The sequence below is a fragment of the Drosophila serrata genome, unplaced genomic scaffold, assembly GCF_035046125.1.
Source record: "Drosophila serrata isolate PLE 108 unplaced genomic scaffold, ASM3504612v1 contig_362, whole genome shotgun sequence".
NCBI lineage: Eukaryota > Metazoa > Arthropoda > Insecta > Diptera > Drosophilidae > Drosophila > Drosophila serrata.
Genome location: NW_028257260.1, coordinates 2,132,161 through 2,147,138, shown reverse-complemented (window position 1 = coordinate 2,147,138; position 14,978 = coordinate 2,132,161). Strand labels below are relative to the sequence as shown.

Genomic DNA, 14,978 nt, shown 5'->3' with positions numbered 1-14,978 from the left:
CGAATTGGTCACAAAAATTTTCACGTGTCTGAGGCGAGTGTGTGTTCCGGAAAGTTCTAAGTTTTCGGGAGCAAAAGAAAAAGAAAATGGCTTCGATGCAGGTGTGCATTCGTGTGCGCCCCGTCGAGGCCGGCCTTTCATCCGCGTGGGTGGTTAAAGGCCGTTCCATCCAACTGGTGGACAGCACTGGGGATCGCAACACATTTGGTAAGTGATGTAGCACTTTCCGCTTTTTTTTTTTTTTTGTAGTCATAGAAAACCTGTCCTGCCTGTCCCCATAGACTCTGTGTTCGATGAGGGAGCCGGTAACCTCGAAGTTTTCAACCGCATGTGCAAGCATATACTGCGCGCATGCGTGCACGGCATCAATGGCACGATTTTCACATACGGCCAGAAATTGTCGGGTAAGTCCGTAATTTTTTTTTCTTTCACTTGCTTGAGACGCTGATTAATGATATTCTTAGGGAAAACTTATACGATGATGGGTGATGCGAAGAACTGTGGAATTATGGAAATGGCTGTTAGAGAGCTTTTCCAGCAAATCTCTTTAACAGCCGATTACGACATTGTGGTGCATGCAAGTTATTTCGAAATATTCAATGAGAAGGTAAATGATTTGTTTAACGAGAAAAATCAAGATCTCGAGATAATTGAGGGTCACAATGGTATGGTTTGGGTCAATTGTGAGGATTTCATAATATCCAACGAGAACGAGCTTATGGAACTTGTCTGCCAGGGTAATATGTTGCGTACCGACAATTCACATGCCATTCTTCGTGTCATCACCGAGTGGAAGTGTGACCTTAGCAACACTTACCTTCAAAGTGTTCTCGATTTTGTGGACTTGTCTGGAACTGAGCGTTTAAGTGGGGATTCCCCGATTACATCCCGAGCCACTGGTGGGGTATATATCGACAAAAGCTTGATGTGTTTGAGCAATGTCATTAAGAAGTTGTCATTCAATTATCCCGAAACGAATATCAATTTCGGGGAATGTAAGCTAACGCGATTTCTGCAGGCATCGCTATGCGGCAACGCCTACATCTCGATTATTGGAACTATTAAAGCATCGAGCATTGTGGAATCACAATCGACAATGAAGATTGTGATGCTGGCCAAGATGATCCGGGTACATCCGCAGGTAAACACTATCGATCCCTTGATGATGCAGCGTCACGATACCGAGATTTATGACGATGAGCTTGGGGATGTCACATGTCAGCCGTTTCAAATAATGCGCCGCTGCGGCTCCTGTCCGGTCACGATGTCCGGGACCGATGCTGAGCCCGAGATTTCCAAGGCCATCATTCCAGAATTCAGTCGTCTGCCTCGTCCATCTAAGATGCCGGAGTTGCAGGAATTTTATATGGATATCGCCCCTCAAAGGGATCTACCAACTCGTGTATCTCAGGTGACCTCGCAACAGCCAGGTCAATCTTTCGAGGAGAAAGCCGTTAATACTTTAGAGCCGGGCTCTCAAAAGGATATCTTTGAAGAGTTTGACAAATTAACAAAATTTATTCATGACCTGGATTTACATGTGCGAACTGGCTTCAGTTCCCTATACGAAGATTATCCGAAACAGATGCAGACAATTCCACCAACTGAGTACGTAGAACAAATCGAAAAAGAATTAGAATCGAAAGTGAAGATGCATAGTGATGAGATTATTGCCCTGGAACTAAAGTATACGGGAATCATTGAGGCGATGAAGAATGAAAAGCCTAAAAAATTCCAAGCACATAAGCTAGAATTGGAGGATACCAGGAAAAAACTATTGCGTTCCGCAACTGAACTCTCAACGGTCACGTCTTGTTTTAAGGATGAGCTTTTACGCTTTAAGGATGCCTTTACTTTGTTAAATCAACGTAGAGTGGACGAAGAGATCGCGAAACACCAAAACGCCTTCAGAGAGAATCTTCTTCAGGCAGAGGAGAACATGAACCGGATGCAAATTGCTCACTCGGAGGAAATGGTACAAATGCGGGCAGAGTTACAGGAACAAATACAAAAAGCCGAAGATGATCTTGAAATGATGAAGGAGCAGAACGAAAGTCTCCAGCGAGAATATGATCTGATGCGTACATATTTAAATACTTTGGTTGAGCAAAAGTCAAGTCTCGAAATCATAGTACAGGAGCTGCAAGAAACTGCTAAGAAGTCTGATAGCCATGAAGAGCTAAAGTTATCCTTTTCGGAGGTAAATAAAGAGTTTATCACTGTGCAGGAAAGGGTGATCACCCTGGAGTCTCAACTGAAGGATTCGCAAAAGGAAACATCGAATCGCGACGAGGAAATACAAAAACTTCGTTCGGATTTGAAGCATATCCTGGATGCAAATGATACTGCAAATGGGGAACTTTCAAATGTGACAGCGAAGCTAGAGGCTGCGGAGGATAAGATGTGTGAAAAGGAAATACAGCACGAAGAGGAAATTGCCGATTTCAATGAATTTATAGACACCTTAAAAGATAAAATTAAGGCACAAAAAACGTCGAATAATTCGCTTAAGCTGAAGTTAAAGAACCAGGCGGAAGCTGAGCATGTGGCCATCACCAATCTGCAAATTCAACTATCTGAACAGCAGGAGAACATAATTCAGTTGGAGCAGCATCTAATGGATCAAGAATTGGAAAACAATCAGAAATTGATAGAGATGAGCCAGGATGCGGCATCTGATCGCAAAGAAATCGAGGATCTAACCAATGAGTGCGACCAACTGCGTGCAAGTCTGGTAAATAAAGCAAATTTAATTTACACTTTCATTTTAACTATTGATTTAATTAATTCTTCATTATAGGATGCTAAAACTGTGGGAATTGAAAGGGAGAAGAATCTCCTAAACTTGAATATATCCTCTTTGACGAAGGAGACAGAGTCGCAGGCTGAAGAGATCAAATCCTTGTATCAGGATAATAAACGTAAGGCTGCACTCATAGCGCAACTTAAGGGCAACGAGAAGGATTTTGCATCTATGCAAGATGCCTTAACTAATCAGAAAATGGTTGCTGAAACAGCATACAATGAATGCCAGAAACTCAAGGAGCAGAACGAAAAGCTGGAAAAATCTATGGTAATATTTTATATACATTTTTTTTGTTAATTTCCTTAAATGTTAAATTTTGTGTGTATGTATGTATTTAGAAATCGAAGGTGGCGGATATGCTATCGGAGAAGGAACGCATGGCCAGGACAATTTACAGTCTTCTCGAGGACAAGCGTAACCTCGAGGAAAAACAATGTAATCTGGAGGAGAAGGCTCAAAAGATGATACAAGAAATATGTGCTCTAAAATCATCATCGCCAAATTCTGCACAGCCACATAGCCCTATCAACTTGAGTTTTCTATCCATTGATGATGAGTCCGAACCTATAAAAAAATCGAGCAAATTGAAGATCGAAGTGCGCAAGCAACAGAGGAAGGCGGTTTATGATAAACATCGTATGGGACTTGGCGATTATGATGGATCCACAGATGAAGACCAAAATGATGGATCTCGTGGGGAAGCTCGGGATGAGCGCGGAGCTTAAACGCATATCCAATTTACCACCGGTTGATCTCGAGAAATTCAAAAACGGCATCCTTTTGGGCGAGGCACACCCTCAACTAAGACGAAGTCACTGGAAAAAGAAACAAAAGAAGTCACACTGTCATGTATATTTAAGTATTATGAAATATCATGATTCTTGTTTATGTTTATTAAGAATGTTGCACAATTCCATCAGTACAAATTTATATATTTTTTAAATAAACATAAATATTGAAATTAAAATTAAAGTTAACGAAACTATAGTGTTTTTTTTTTTTTGCAAATTATATGTATAGTAACTGGATGTTCAGGAAGTTTAGGCAAAGTTAGCCTACATTCTCCATTCTTGTTTTTTAAATACTTTAATTTTTAATGCAGACTTGATATATATTATATATTTTTTATTTTAACTTAACTTAATGCCTTAAAGAAGTCTTGAAATACTAGCTAGATGTGGGAAAACCATAAATGTTTGCAGTTATTGATGTTTAAAAATGAATGAATAAAATGAGAAAGCAACAATGTTTGCTGTTATCAATATTAAAAAAAAACCTCAATGAAACATAGTCATTGCTTTAATTTATGTTTGATTAATAATATAACATTTGTTTTAACAGATTTAAAAGAATTTAAAGATTAGAGTAAGACAATTAAAGATTCAAATGAGAAATTTAAAAGGAAATCCAAGCTTTGTTATAAAGTTTACTTACGAGTGGAACTTGAATTATATTTGCCAATTTTTTCTCATCTAAGATTGTTATACACACTATAATTTTTTAACTATGTATAATTCCTTACTATTTATACAGTGTCCATAAATTAGGGTAAGTTTTAATAGAACTATAAAGATAATTTACATAGTAATTAGATCAATCTTAGGGTTTCACAGCGAAATTGCACATAAAAGAGCTCCCTTTATCTTCAAATAAAGTATTTGTAAGTATTTGTATAAAATATGTTTTTGCAAATATGTTGTACTAAAATTTTTTATTATTTTAGATTTATAGAACCGTAAACTAAAACATTCAACCCACAGACTAAGGCATTATTTTAGCGGCTTAAAGTGACTGTACGCTATGTTTTTGTTTAAAAAATATTTAAAAATGTTCTAATAGTAATTTTTTAATATTTTATATTTACTGGAAGTTGTACAACCTTTAAACCAAAGACCAAGGCAGTTATTTTGCGCCTTAAAGTGATTGCTTTGTACGCTTTATTTTTGTTAAAAACATATTTAAAAATGTTCTAATAGTAATTTGTTAACATTTAACATTTACAGGAAGTTGTTCAACCTTTAAACCAAAGATTAAGGCGGTTATTACGGCTTAAGGACAGCTATATTTTTGTTTAAAAAATATTTCAAAATTTTCTAATAATAACTTTTTATCATTTTAGATTTACAGGAAGCTGTTCAACATTTAAACCAAAGGTTAAGGCACTGATTACGTTTTGAGGTCCGCTATATTCTTGTTTAAAAAATATTTCAAATTTTTCTAATAATAACTTTTTATCATTTTATATTTACAGGAAGTTGTTCAACCTTTAAACCAAAGACCAAGGCAGTTATTTTGCGGCTTAAAGTGATTGCTCTGTACGCTTTATTTTTGTTTAAAACATATTTAAAAATGTTCTAATAGTAATTTGTTAACATTTAAGATTTACAGGAAGTTGTTCAACCTTTAAACCAAAGGCCAAGGCGGTTATTACGGCTTAAGGACAGCTATATTTTTGTTTAAAAAATATTTCAAAATTTTCTAATAATAACTTTTTATCATTTTAGATTTACAGGAAGCTGTTCAACCTTTAAACCAAAGACCAAGGCAGTTATTTTGCTGCTTAAAGTGGTTGGTCCGTTCGCTAATGTCAGTTGGCTGACATGACATGCACCCACAACTAAATTGGCATCATTTCAGCGCCCATCAAGTGATTTGCTGCCAGAATTACGTATGCAGCAAATGACCAACATGTTGCTCCCAGCAAATCCAGCAAACCCGGCAAACCCGGCGAACCCAGCTCGCAGCCATAAAAAATTACCGTAGAACTATGCGCAAAAAGGATGAGACGAAGGACGAAGCATGGTGAAAATATATGCACACAAGGAGCACAAGCAAGCAATTGCAGCGTCATGGCCATATAGAAATTGCAGCATGCATACTAAACTGCATTCCACAGATACACATACACTGCAAAAACACACAGCAAAAACTTATGATGAAACCATGGGTTCTAGGTCAAGATCAAGTAGCAGACTATCCATGGGTTTTTTAAGGAAGGATTCAAGGACTCTCATGCCTTTGTAGTATGTATTAATTGTAGCATTTGAAAACAAGTGTAAAAAGTAGCTCTGTATTTGTGACAGCCTTTGGATCCTTTTGGATTATCTGAATACAACGTTTTGCCAGTGTCCAGGCTTCAGGCCTTCTGTGACCTCGTGTCAGTGATAACTCCTTGAATTACATATGTATGTGAGCGCGTCCGGCTGGACAAACTCGATATGCATGCCGGAGTCCAGCGTTTCGTCTCGGTGAATTATTTAAACGGAGCAGTGGAGCACGAGCAGGAGGCGGAAGTGGGTAAAGAAGGAGGAGCAGAAGCAGGAGAAGGAGCAGGAGAAGGAGCAGGAACAGGAGCGGGAGAGTGGGAAAAGGAGCAGGAGCAGGAGAGTGGGAAAGGGAGCAGGAGCAGGAGATGGGGAAAAGGAGCAAGAGCAGGAGAGTGGGAAAGGGAGCAGGAGCAGGAGAGTGGGAAAAGGAGCAGGAAAAGGAACAGCAGCAGGACTAACAGCCAGAGAAGGAGCATGAGCAGCATCAGCGATTCAGCTCCTGCAGCGGTCCGAGGACAAGCATCAAGTGAACCAGTTTTTCATCATCACTCTTTAACTCAAAGCGGACATTGTCTCGCCATAACCAACCCCAACTGCATCCTTCTCCCCCCTGAAAAACCCCCCATTTTTCCTTCTCCATGTGCCTGGGATCTCGCACATCTTCGGCTCCCATCTCCGTCTGGTTGTTAGTGGTCCTTCAGCTCAACGATGGTAATTTGTGTTGGTCGTGCGACAAACTAGACTGGAGACTGGGCCAGGATACAGCAGAGCTGGTGTTAGGATATAGAACCAAGGGGCCAAGGGTCAGCATGTGGAGTGGCTAACTGGCGGATGCAAAACTTCAGCGATGATGTGCACAGTGGAGCGAGTATAAGACTTGACCAACTGCCAATAAATTTTTAAAATTTAATTTCTTCTACTTTATAGGAAACCGGATCATCTTCTACACTTGGGAAAGGTTATATTTTGTAATAATAATATGTAAAGCCACAAATTGTAAGGCTTTCGGCTCACAGTTTGACGACGATGAAGATGTCCGGATGTCGTCCTTGGAGTCCCCAAGGAAGGAAGGCAGAACTTATCGCATACAATGCGCATTAGCAGTGTCTACATGAGTTCGCATCAAGTTATTTCCATCCTGTACGAAGGACGGCTGTTGCATATTTCAAGGAGTTTTCCAGGACTTTACTACAATGCACTGAATATTTTGGATTATCAACAAACACTGTATGTATGTTTATGGTTTAATTAATTTTAATTAATTATGTATATATATATTAAAAGTACTATTACTAAAGTGGTGTAGTTTAAATTTTTTTATTATACTGAGCCTTAGGATTCAATGTTTGTATTTATAACATTTACTAGACTTCATTTTAAATTCCCATAAAAGTTTGTATAATAACATAACCAATTTAATAATATTTTTATATTATTTAAATAAAATGTAATGTTTTGCTATATCAATTAAATTGTTAATTATATGTGGTCCCTTCAGGAATGTGCCATTATATGAAGATAGAAGCTCTCAAATCTTTTCTTTCTATATATTTATGATTTATTTAACTAAATATAACATAATTAGATACTCAAATTTATAAGAAATATCTCCTTAATGTTTAATACTTGATGCATTTCGCTTAACTTTGTCATTTGTTTTCGGTGCTTTATAAATACATTTGGTAGTTTTACAGAAATGTCTTCACTTTATACACTGCCTGGCACATGTCGTTCCGCTTATCCGCCCGCTTTTCCATCCACTTTTCCTTCCCCTCCCCCCTGCTCCTGTCCCTTTTCCTTTTAACCACTTTGCCCTGTGTGCACCGCGCCTGCGGCGGATTTCAGAATGGACACAATTTTTGCTGCCTTTTTCGGTTCTTCCCCCGTTTACTTGTTTTTTTTTTTAAGTTCAACGTTTTCTCTTTCTAGTTCATGAGTATAACTGCTATTAAAAATGCACGCATACTATTACAAATATGCACTGACAAAAATAAGATGAAGTTAATGGGGTATTAAGTTAAGAGATCATTAATTATCAATTAATTAGCCTTCTCTTTTTCCTTTTCCTAAAGCTACATACATTCTTTGTCAGCTTACATTTCGTACGATTTTTTAATTGATATGAAATAAATTAACAAATAAATTAATTAAGTTAATGAAAAAAAATTATAAATAATAAATAAAAAAAAGTACAAGTAAGCAGTTATAAATAAGCACAATATTCCATTTAAGTAGCGATAGCAAACGATCATTAATAATCCCCAACTCGACCACATACTGGCACTTCCGGTTCCGGTTAAAAACGATACAAAATTTGTACGAATAATAAGCTGTAAGGATGTAGAATGTATTCTTAATTGTATTGGTAGTTACATTTAAATAACAAATTAATTAATTAATTGAATTAATTTATTAAAAGTTTTTTTTTCTTAAAATATTCTGATCGTTCCTATGGAAGCTATATATATGTATATATATAGTCTACTGATTCGCCATGCTTCGACTTATATACTAGTAAAATTTTGCATATGATTCCCAACTTGTTCTAACTGCCCCGGAACGAAGTGTCTTCTGCCAGCCAAGTTTTAGACACGTGTTGTGTTACAAAAGTTGCAAGTCATTGTTTACTAGTGTTCAAAATTAATTACTGATTATATATACATACTTAGTGGTCATAGGTACTTACTAATCATACTTAATTATTGATCATAGTTATTTACTGATCATAGTTAATTACTGGTTATAGTTACTCACTGTTCATAGATACTTAATGTATATCGATACTTACTGATCATAGTTAATTACTGATCATATATACCTACTGTTCAGAGTTACTTACTGTTCATAGATACTTTCTGATCATACTTAACTAATGATCATAGTTACTTACTAGTCCTAGATACTTACTGATTACAGCTATTTACTGATCTTATCTAATTACGGCTCATAATTGCTTACTCTTGAAAAATACTTACTGATCCTCTATATTTTTACCAACCATTTCTCTGGCAGTTATATTATATAGTATTCCGATTTTCATAAAAGTTATACATTCTTTTTCTAAAAATTTGATTTTTTTGATAAATCAAATGTCTTTATTTAATCAAGTTTTAAGAACTCCTTTAAGACACAATTTTGTTCCGTGTTTATAGCTTAGATATGCTGATATGTTCATATATATTTATAAATAAATATTTATATATACTTACGTTTGGGGCGGCACGCATGCAAAACTTTTTTTGTATGAGACGCAAAACCAGTTCAAGTGCTTGGAAAAGTAGAGTCGTCTGGTGACTTAAGTTGTTATAAAAATGGAAATTTTTTACAGCTTTTGCCATTTCGTAGACCAACATTATGGCGTAAGGGCGATGTGGCGGTGCAAGGATATATTTATGTATGTATGCAAGTGTGTACATACATTTTCTACATATACATATATGTACATGGAAACAGGACGATAACTACAACAAAATGGTTGTAATGATTTTGTCATGAGTTCTTTCTCTCTTTCTCTCCATTGTGGAGAGCGGGAAGCCGGACATTCGTTTAGTAAATGGTGTAAAGGAGTAGGGGAGAGGTCCTGGACTTGATATCCTGCCAGCTGGATACTAAGAGGGACGGGGAGTAGTAGGTACTTAATATTCCAGGACACTTCGAAGGTACACCAAAAAAACCTTGTTCCAATAACAATTGGTAGTTATAAGAAATCTATCCTTTGAAGGACCCTTTAGTTCCAATTATGTAATACTTATTTCTCTCTGTGTAGCAGCTAACTGAATCAGTTATTAATAATTTTAGTTGCATGCATTCAACGGAACGCAGAGCCTGGTAGACAAAATCCCTTTTAGGTCCTGCCAGCCACTGGCCCCCATATAAAAGGCAGGACCCTACTCAACAGAAAAAAAATAGGACAGGGCAAGAACAGGCAGGATCCTGCGTGTGTGTGTGTGTGTGTGTATGTCCTTGCCAGGCTGATGTACGAGAGAATTATGCGATAAATGTGCATTTTTGTGAGGTATTCAAATTATGTTTGCGTGTGTGTGTGTATATCTTCTCTTGTCCTTCGTCCTGCATCCTCTTTTGCCTCCGAGGGCATCCGTGTACAGTTCATTTGTGCAAGGCTTGCGCAATTTATGACAGCGTCTAGGATCACGACATGCAAAATATGAAGGCAATAAAAAGCCTCAGCCGAAAACTTCTGTCCTGAAAGAAGGAGCAGGATACAACGCTTATCCTTAACTTTTGGAGCATCCTTTGAAAAGGTGTTGCAATGCCCATCAAGCACCTCAAGGTGCAAAGATGTCTAATAATAATTAAATTCAAATTTCTCACTGCATCACAAACAAAATGATTCTAATATATTGATATATATTTCGGCTAAATGAGAAGCTCCTCGATGGATTTCAACTCATCTTTGATTAGTTCTATAATGCCAATTAGCACTAATTAATTCAGATGAGTGCATTTAATTCCATTTCAAATAAATACTATAACAAAACTGAGTGAGTGAGTGAATGTGTTGTAAATTACAACCAAGTCAAGATTGTTACATAGTTTCCAGCCGCCCAACGAAAGCATTTTCAAAAGGTGCAAACTGCCTTAAGATGCAATGCAAATTGGCTAAGAGCAGAGGCAGACAGATTTTGATTTTAATTTTAATTAAAAAGCTTATTCGACGAATTCTGCTTGCTGGAATCTTTAACAATAATAAGGCATGACGAGTGCTGCATAAATTTATATAGCACAGAATGCACTCAAGAATGAGATTGTATCTGTGTTGGTGAGTGCACTGCAAGGAGTTTTGAGCTGTCTTATATTTTTGGATATTTAATTTAAATAAATTAGAAAATATATATTATAAATAAATTTAAATGTTCGTAATTTTCACAAAAGGTTGCTGATTAATGACAGGGCTTTCTGTCGATATGTTACTAATTAGTTAATGCGAAGTTTGATAAATAAATCGACTTTTTATGATATTTCCGATTGGGAAAATAAATATATGCTCCATAACTAGATATTCTATTTGGTTTGTATACCAAATGAGAATAAACCTAGTTCAAACTTTATTTTTTAGAATACAAATTTAAAGAATTAATACAAGATTTTGGTTTAATATAAGTTACAATAAAGTAGATAGTAAATAACAATAAAAATGAAATTTTCAAATATTTAAAAGATCGATTTTTGATAGTTCTCATATATTAATGTCTAATTCTATATTTTTTTAATTTTTAAAATTGCTATGTATTGAATTATATATAATAATTCTATATTTTTTAATTTTTAAAATTGCAATGTATTGAACTTTAATATAATTTCGATATGATAGTTAGAGCGATATGTTGGTCGATATATTATCGAACTTTTTATTTCGATATACATTCAAAAACCCATTTCCTAATGCTTATTTTTTAAATCCCTGGCTTTTTATATTTCCGATATATATATATATTTATTAATTATATTAATAATTATTTCTTTAATATTGTTTTTTGTTAAGTATTAAAAAAAAGAAGCATAATGTATTTCATAAGTAAGTGATAAAATTGCTAATTAAATTAATTGAATAAAATTTATCAACGAAACTAAACAATTATTAGTATAATCCCATTTTATATATGTAAATTTGCTATACTCAGAAAAAATTAACATACTTAAGTAATTCCCCTTTTCTGTGTGTGTGTGATAGATATATGTATGTGTGTATGTATGTTTACATATGTGTACATGGAAACTAACTGTTACAAAACCATAAAACAAATTACATTCTGCCAACGCTGGCTGCGCCGTCGCGTCGTCGCTGATGTGTCGAAAAGCGGAGCACGCGTGCGAGGGAGAGCGCAGGCTGCTTTGATTATGGGAGCCAAGGCGAAATGACATTTGGCTGCTCGCTCTCTCACTTTCTCTTGCTGTCTCTCACTCTCTCTCTCACTTTCTCTCGCTCATCTCAAGACGCTTTCTTTGACGTCGGTAATAAAAAGCACAACATAAATGTAGGAGCAACCATTTGAACTGCTTCGGCAGCTGATTGAACGACTCGGGGATACCCTACAGGGTCCTTGAAAATATCTAAGAGTAACAGCATTTTTTGCACAATTTAGTAAAAGTCTAGGTTCGCAGACTAGGTGCTCTTGGTATTATTTAATAAATAAAATAATATTTAAAAAACTATACAATTAATTATAATCAGTTGAAGGAAGTTAGTGAAAGCATAGGGAGTTTTTAAATCTTTGAAAAATACACTCAATAGAATACAACAAAAGTTTACAACATTAAATTTCCAGTTTATGTTATGTTTGATATATTATATATATTTATATTGCAGGGTTTAAATACTAAAATGCCTTAGGAACTCTTATATTTTTAGAGGTTAAAAAATCATATTGAACCTTCTTCGATATTGTTTTCTTATAACTAATATAATACTATCCGAGTTGTGTTAAAAAAACACAGAGGGGTCTTGAAAACTCCTAAAAATGTTTCGAAAACTATCACACAAAATAAATTTAGTCAAAAAAAAACACCTATTTATAATGAATTTGCTACTTCATATATTGTATAAAGACATAGTTTTAAGGGGTTTAAAATTCTATTGAACGTGTAGCTTTCTTTAATTTAACAACTTTTTTGGGTTTAAAAATTACATTGTATATTTTTAGACATAGTTTCAAGGGATTCAGAAACTAAAACGATTATAGCTTTTTGGCTGAGTTTTCTTACATATTTTTTTTAATATCAAAAACTTAAGGTTTCATATTTAAAAATCTTACCCAATGGTAATCCTTCAATTGTCAACTTTTTACCTTTCATTCCGAAATACCCTGCGTTACATATGTATCTCAGCTGAAAGTAGACAATCCGAGAGTGCAAAAGAATGGAATGAAAAACCACAACAGACATATAATAATGCATAAATTGTGGCAAGTTGTAGAGCTCCTCCCACAAACTCTCGTTTTTTTTTTTTTGTCTTTTCTTTTTTTTTTTTTGGTTTATTTTCAAGATATGAGCAAATGTGGGGGGAGGGAGGGGAATGCTCTTGATATTGAAGATGGGAATATGCGATTTTTCCCACTTTACAGCGGCAAAAAAACTTTTTAATTATCTGTGCGAGCTGTGTGTATCTCTCTGGGTGTGTGTATGTTTGTTGGCAATTAAAGCAACATATATGTATATATGTGTTTGTATGTATAAAAAGCAATGGCATACTCTACAGGCTTACGCTGCTCTGTCATCCCCAATCAACTTCATCCTCGTCTTAAAATTAAAATGACTTTGGTTTGTGTTTTCGCTTTCCGCCGAAGAGTGGATGCTGGGGAATTTAATGGGTCACAGGGTCAGCTTTAAGTGAACACATACAAACAAATACCCGCACAAATTAAAAAGGATGCAGGATGAAAAATCAGTCAAGATTGGAGTTCAGTTTGAGTTTCTTGTTTACAATAATATTATATTGTTAATATTTATTATCGTTTTTTTTTTTATTTATATAATATATACTATGTCCTACAATGCTTTAGAAATTACTAGGGATTGTTAACCCTTAAAAAACGTGTCTAAAAGTATGCTATGCATTTTTTAAGGACTAAATTCTTTGTATATTTTGTTAGTGTTTTAAATTTGAAAAATAATTTAAAGAAACGCTAACTAATCATTTCTGTAATACCCTAAACTATTTTAATATTTGAATTTAAATTTAAACTATTTAAATATATCGAAAAATCCCATTTAATAGTAAAATAAAAATACGCTAGAATCATAGTCCACAAATCATTGCCTACTTTATGGAGGCATCTCCTTTTCAGCTCCTTTTTTCAAACCCCTTTTTTCTTGATCCCCTTTTTCTATCCCTTTTTTTATCCCCTATTTTTTCTCTCACTGCACACACGTATGAAAAACAGCCATGTCGGCGGCGGCGTTCATTTCAATTTTCGTTCAATTCAATTAGTTTGGGGAGGATTTAGTTGGAATGCCGCCACCGCCATCGCCATTGCCATCACGAGCCCTCGTCCTGGGCAAGGCCAGGACAGCAAAAAGGAGAACTTTTTAATGCCACAGAACAAAACGCTGTCCAAACATTTTTGGTACCCCCGATTGGTGGACGTTGCTGTTGGTAATGCGATTGGTTTCCACAGCGACCGAAATTGATGTCAATTGATATTGATAATCCATGCATTATGCGCGATAAACAAAGTTAATTGAATCAAAGGCGATGCTGTTTCTCTCCGTCTCACTCTTGCCGGATTAATGGTCGTATGAGCAATGTCCTTTAAGCACGAAATGGAAATCCAAATGAGATTAGTGCCCGGATGATGACCGATGGTATCGGTGGCATGTATTTTGTGTGTGTGTTTCGGAAGTCAACTTCAGAGAGTACTTGACTTGTTTAAATGCTTTTGTTTAGCTTTCTTAATAATGATTAATATTTTATTGTAGTTAATCAAGCATCTCTTTTTGAGGTTAATTTATTATATTTATAAACGAAGTCACAGCGGCTTATTTAGAGACTTGCATTTTGGTTTCCTTTCAATGTTTTCTTTTAAGCAAAACCCTGAAAAATCCTAGTCAGTTTATTGAATTTACATTAGAGTTTCCGCTAGTCTTACTTTTGATGTTTTGAAAATTCTTTTTTTATGCATTATTTTTTTTCAGAAAACCAAGGTTTTTGAACATGGAACAGCAACTACCTACCAAGGCGTCAAAATTAAAAAGTTTCGACAGCGCTTCAACAACAATTTGGCAAGTTTCTTGATGCTTGAAATGAACAATAGTTTTAAAATGCCACCAACCCAGCAGCATAACTGCCTGCGGGCAAGGGAAATGGCAAATGGAAAATGGGGAAAATGGGTAGGGGAATGGGTTTCGGAGAGACAGAAAAAGACAGGGCACAGTTTTATGAGCTTGGCAAAAAGTTAGCTAACAATTATTTTTTGTCGGAGCAAACGCAAAAATACGAAAAATCTACATGACACTGAATGAGTTTTCAAAGTTTTCCAAGCAGTCAGCCAGGGGAAGATGGAGGAGGTGAAGGCAAGCGCCTAATCATTTGGCATTTCCCTGAGAGAGAGTGTGTGCGTATGTGTGGGTCTAATGCATTTTGGGGAGCAGCCACTGTCTCCTATTCC

The 14,978-nt window shown here is 35.6% G+C and overlaps 2 protein-coding genes across 2 annotated transcripts; both read left to right on the top strand.

The window, feature by feature from the left end:
* The first annotated feature begins 4 nt into the window (after window positions 1-4).
* On the top strand, window positions 5-2,808 carry LOC147642733 (uncharacterized). The gene is made up of 4 exons (XM_086839241.1): window positions 5-207; window positions 282-404; window positions 465-2,729; window positions 2,801-2,808. Exons 1-4 carry the CDS (start codon window positions 87-89, stop codon window positions 2,806-2,808), a joined length of 2,517 nt encoding a protein of 838 aa, XP_086695367.1. The 5' UTR covers window positions 5-86.
* Window positions 2,805-3,717, top strand: LOC110175977 (uncharacterized). Its single transcript, XM_020942172.2, has 2 exons — window positions 2,805-3,073; window positions 3,145-3,717. Exons 1-2 carry the CDS (start codon window positions 2,975-2,977, stop codon window positions 3,529-3,531), a joined length of 486 nt encoding a protein of 161 aa, XP_020797831.2. The 5' UTR covers window positions 2,805-2,974; the 3' UTR covers window positions 3,532-3,717.
* The last annotated feature ends 11,261 nt before the right edge of the window (window positions 3,718-14,978 follow it).

Coding starts and splice junctions, on each gene's coding strand:
- LOC147642733 (XM_086839241.1), top strand. CDS start 87: ATGGCTTCGATGCAGGTGTGCATTCGTGTGCGCCCCGTCGAGGCCGGC. Junction 208..281: donor TGGGGATCGCAACACATTTG/GTAAGTGATGTA, acceptor CTGTCCCCATAG/ACTCTGTGTTCGATGAGGGA. Junction 405..464: donor ATACGGCCAGAAATTGTCGG/GTAAGTCCGTAA, acceptor TGATATTCTTAG/GGAAAACTTATACGATGATG.
- LOC110175977 (XM_020942172.2), top strand. CDS start 2,975: ATGCAAGATGCCTTAACTAATCAGAAAATGGTTGCTGAAACAGCATAC. Junction 3,074..3,144: donor AAAAGCTGGAAAAATCTATG/GTAATATTTTAT, acceptor GTATGTATTTAG/AAATCGAAGGTGGCGGATAT.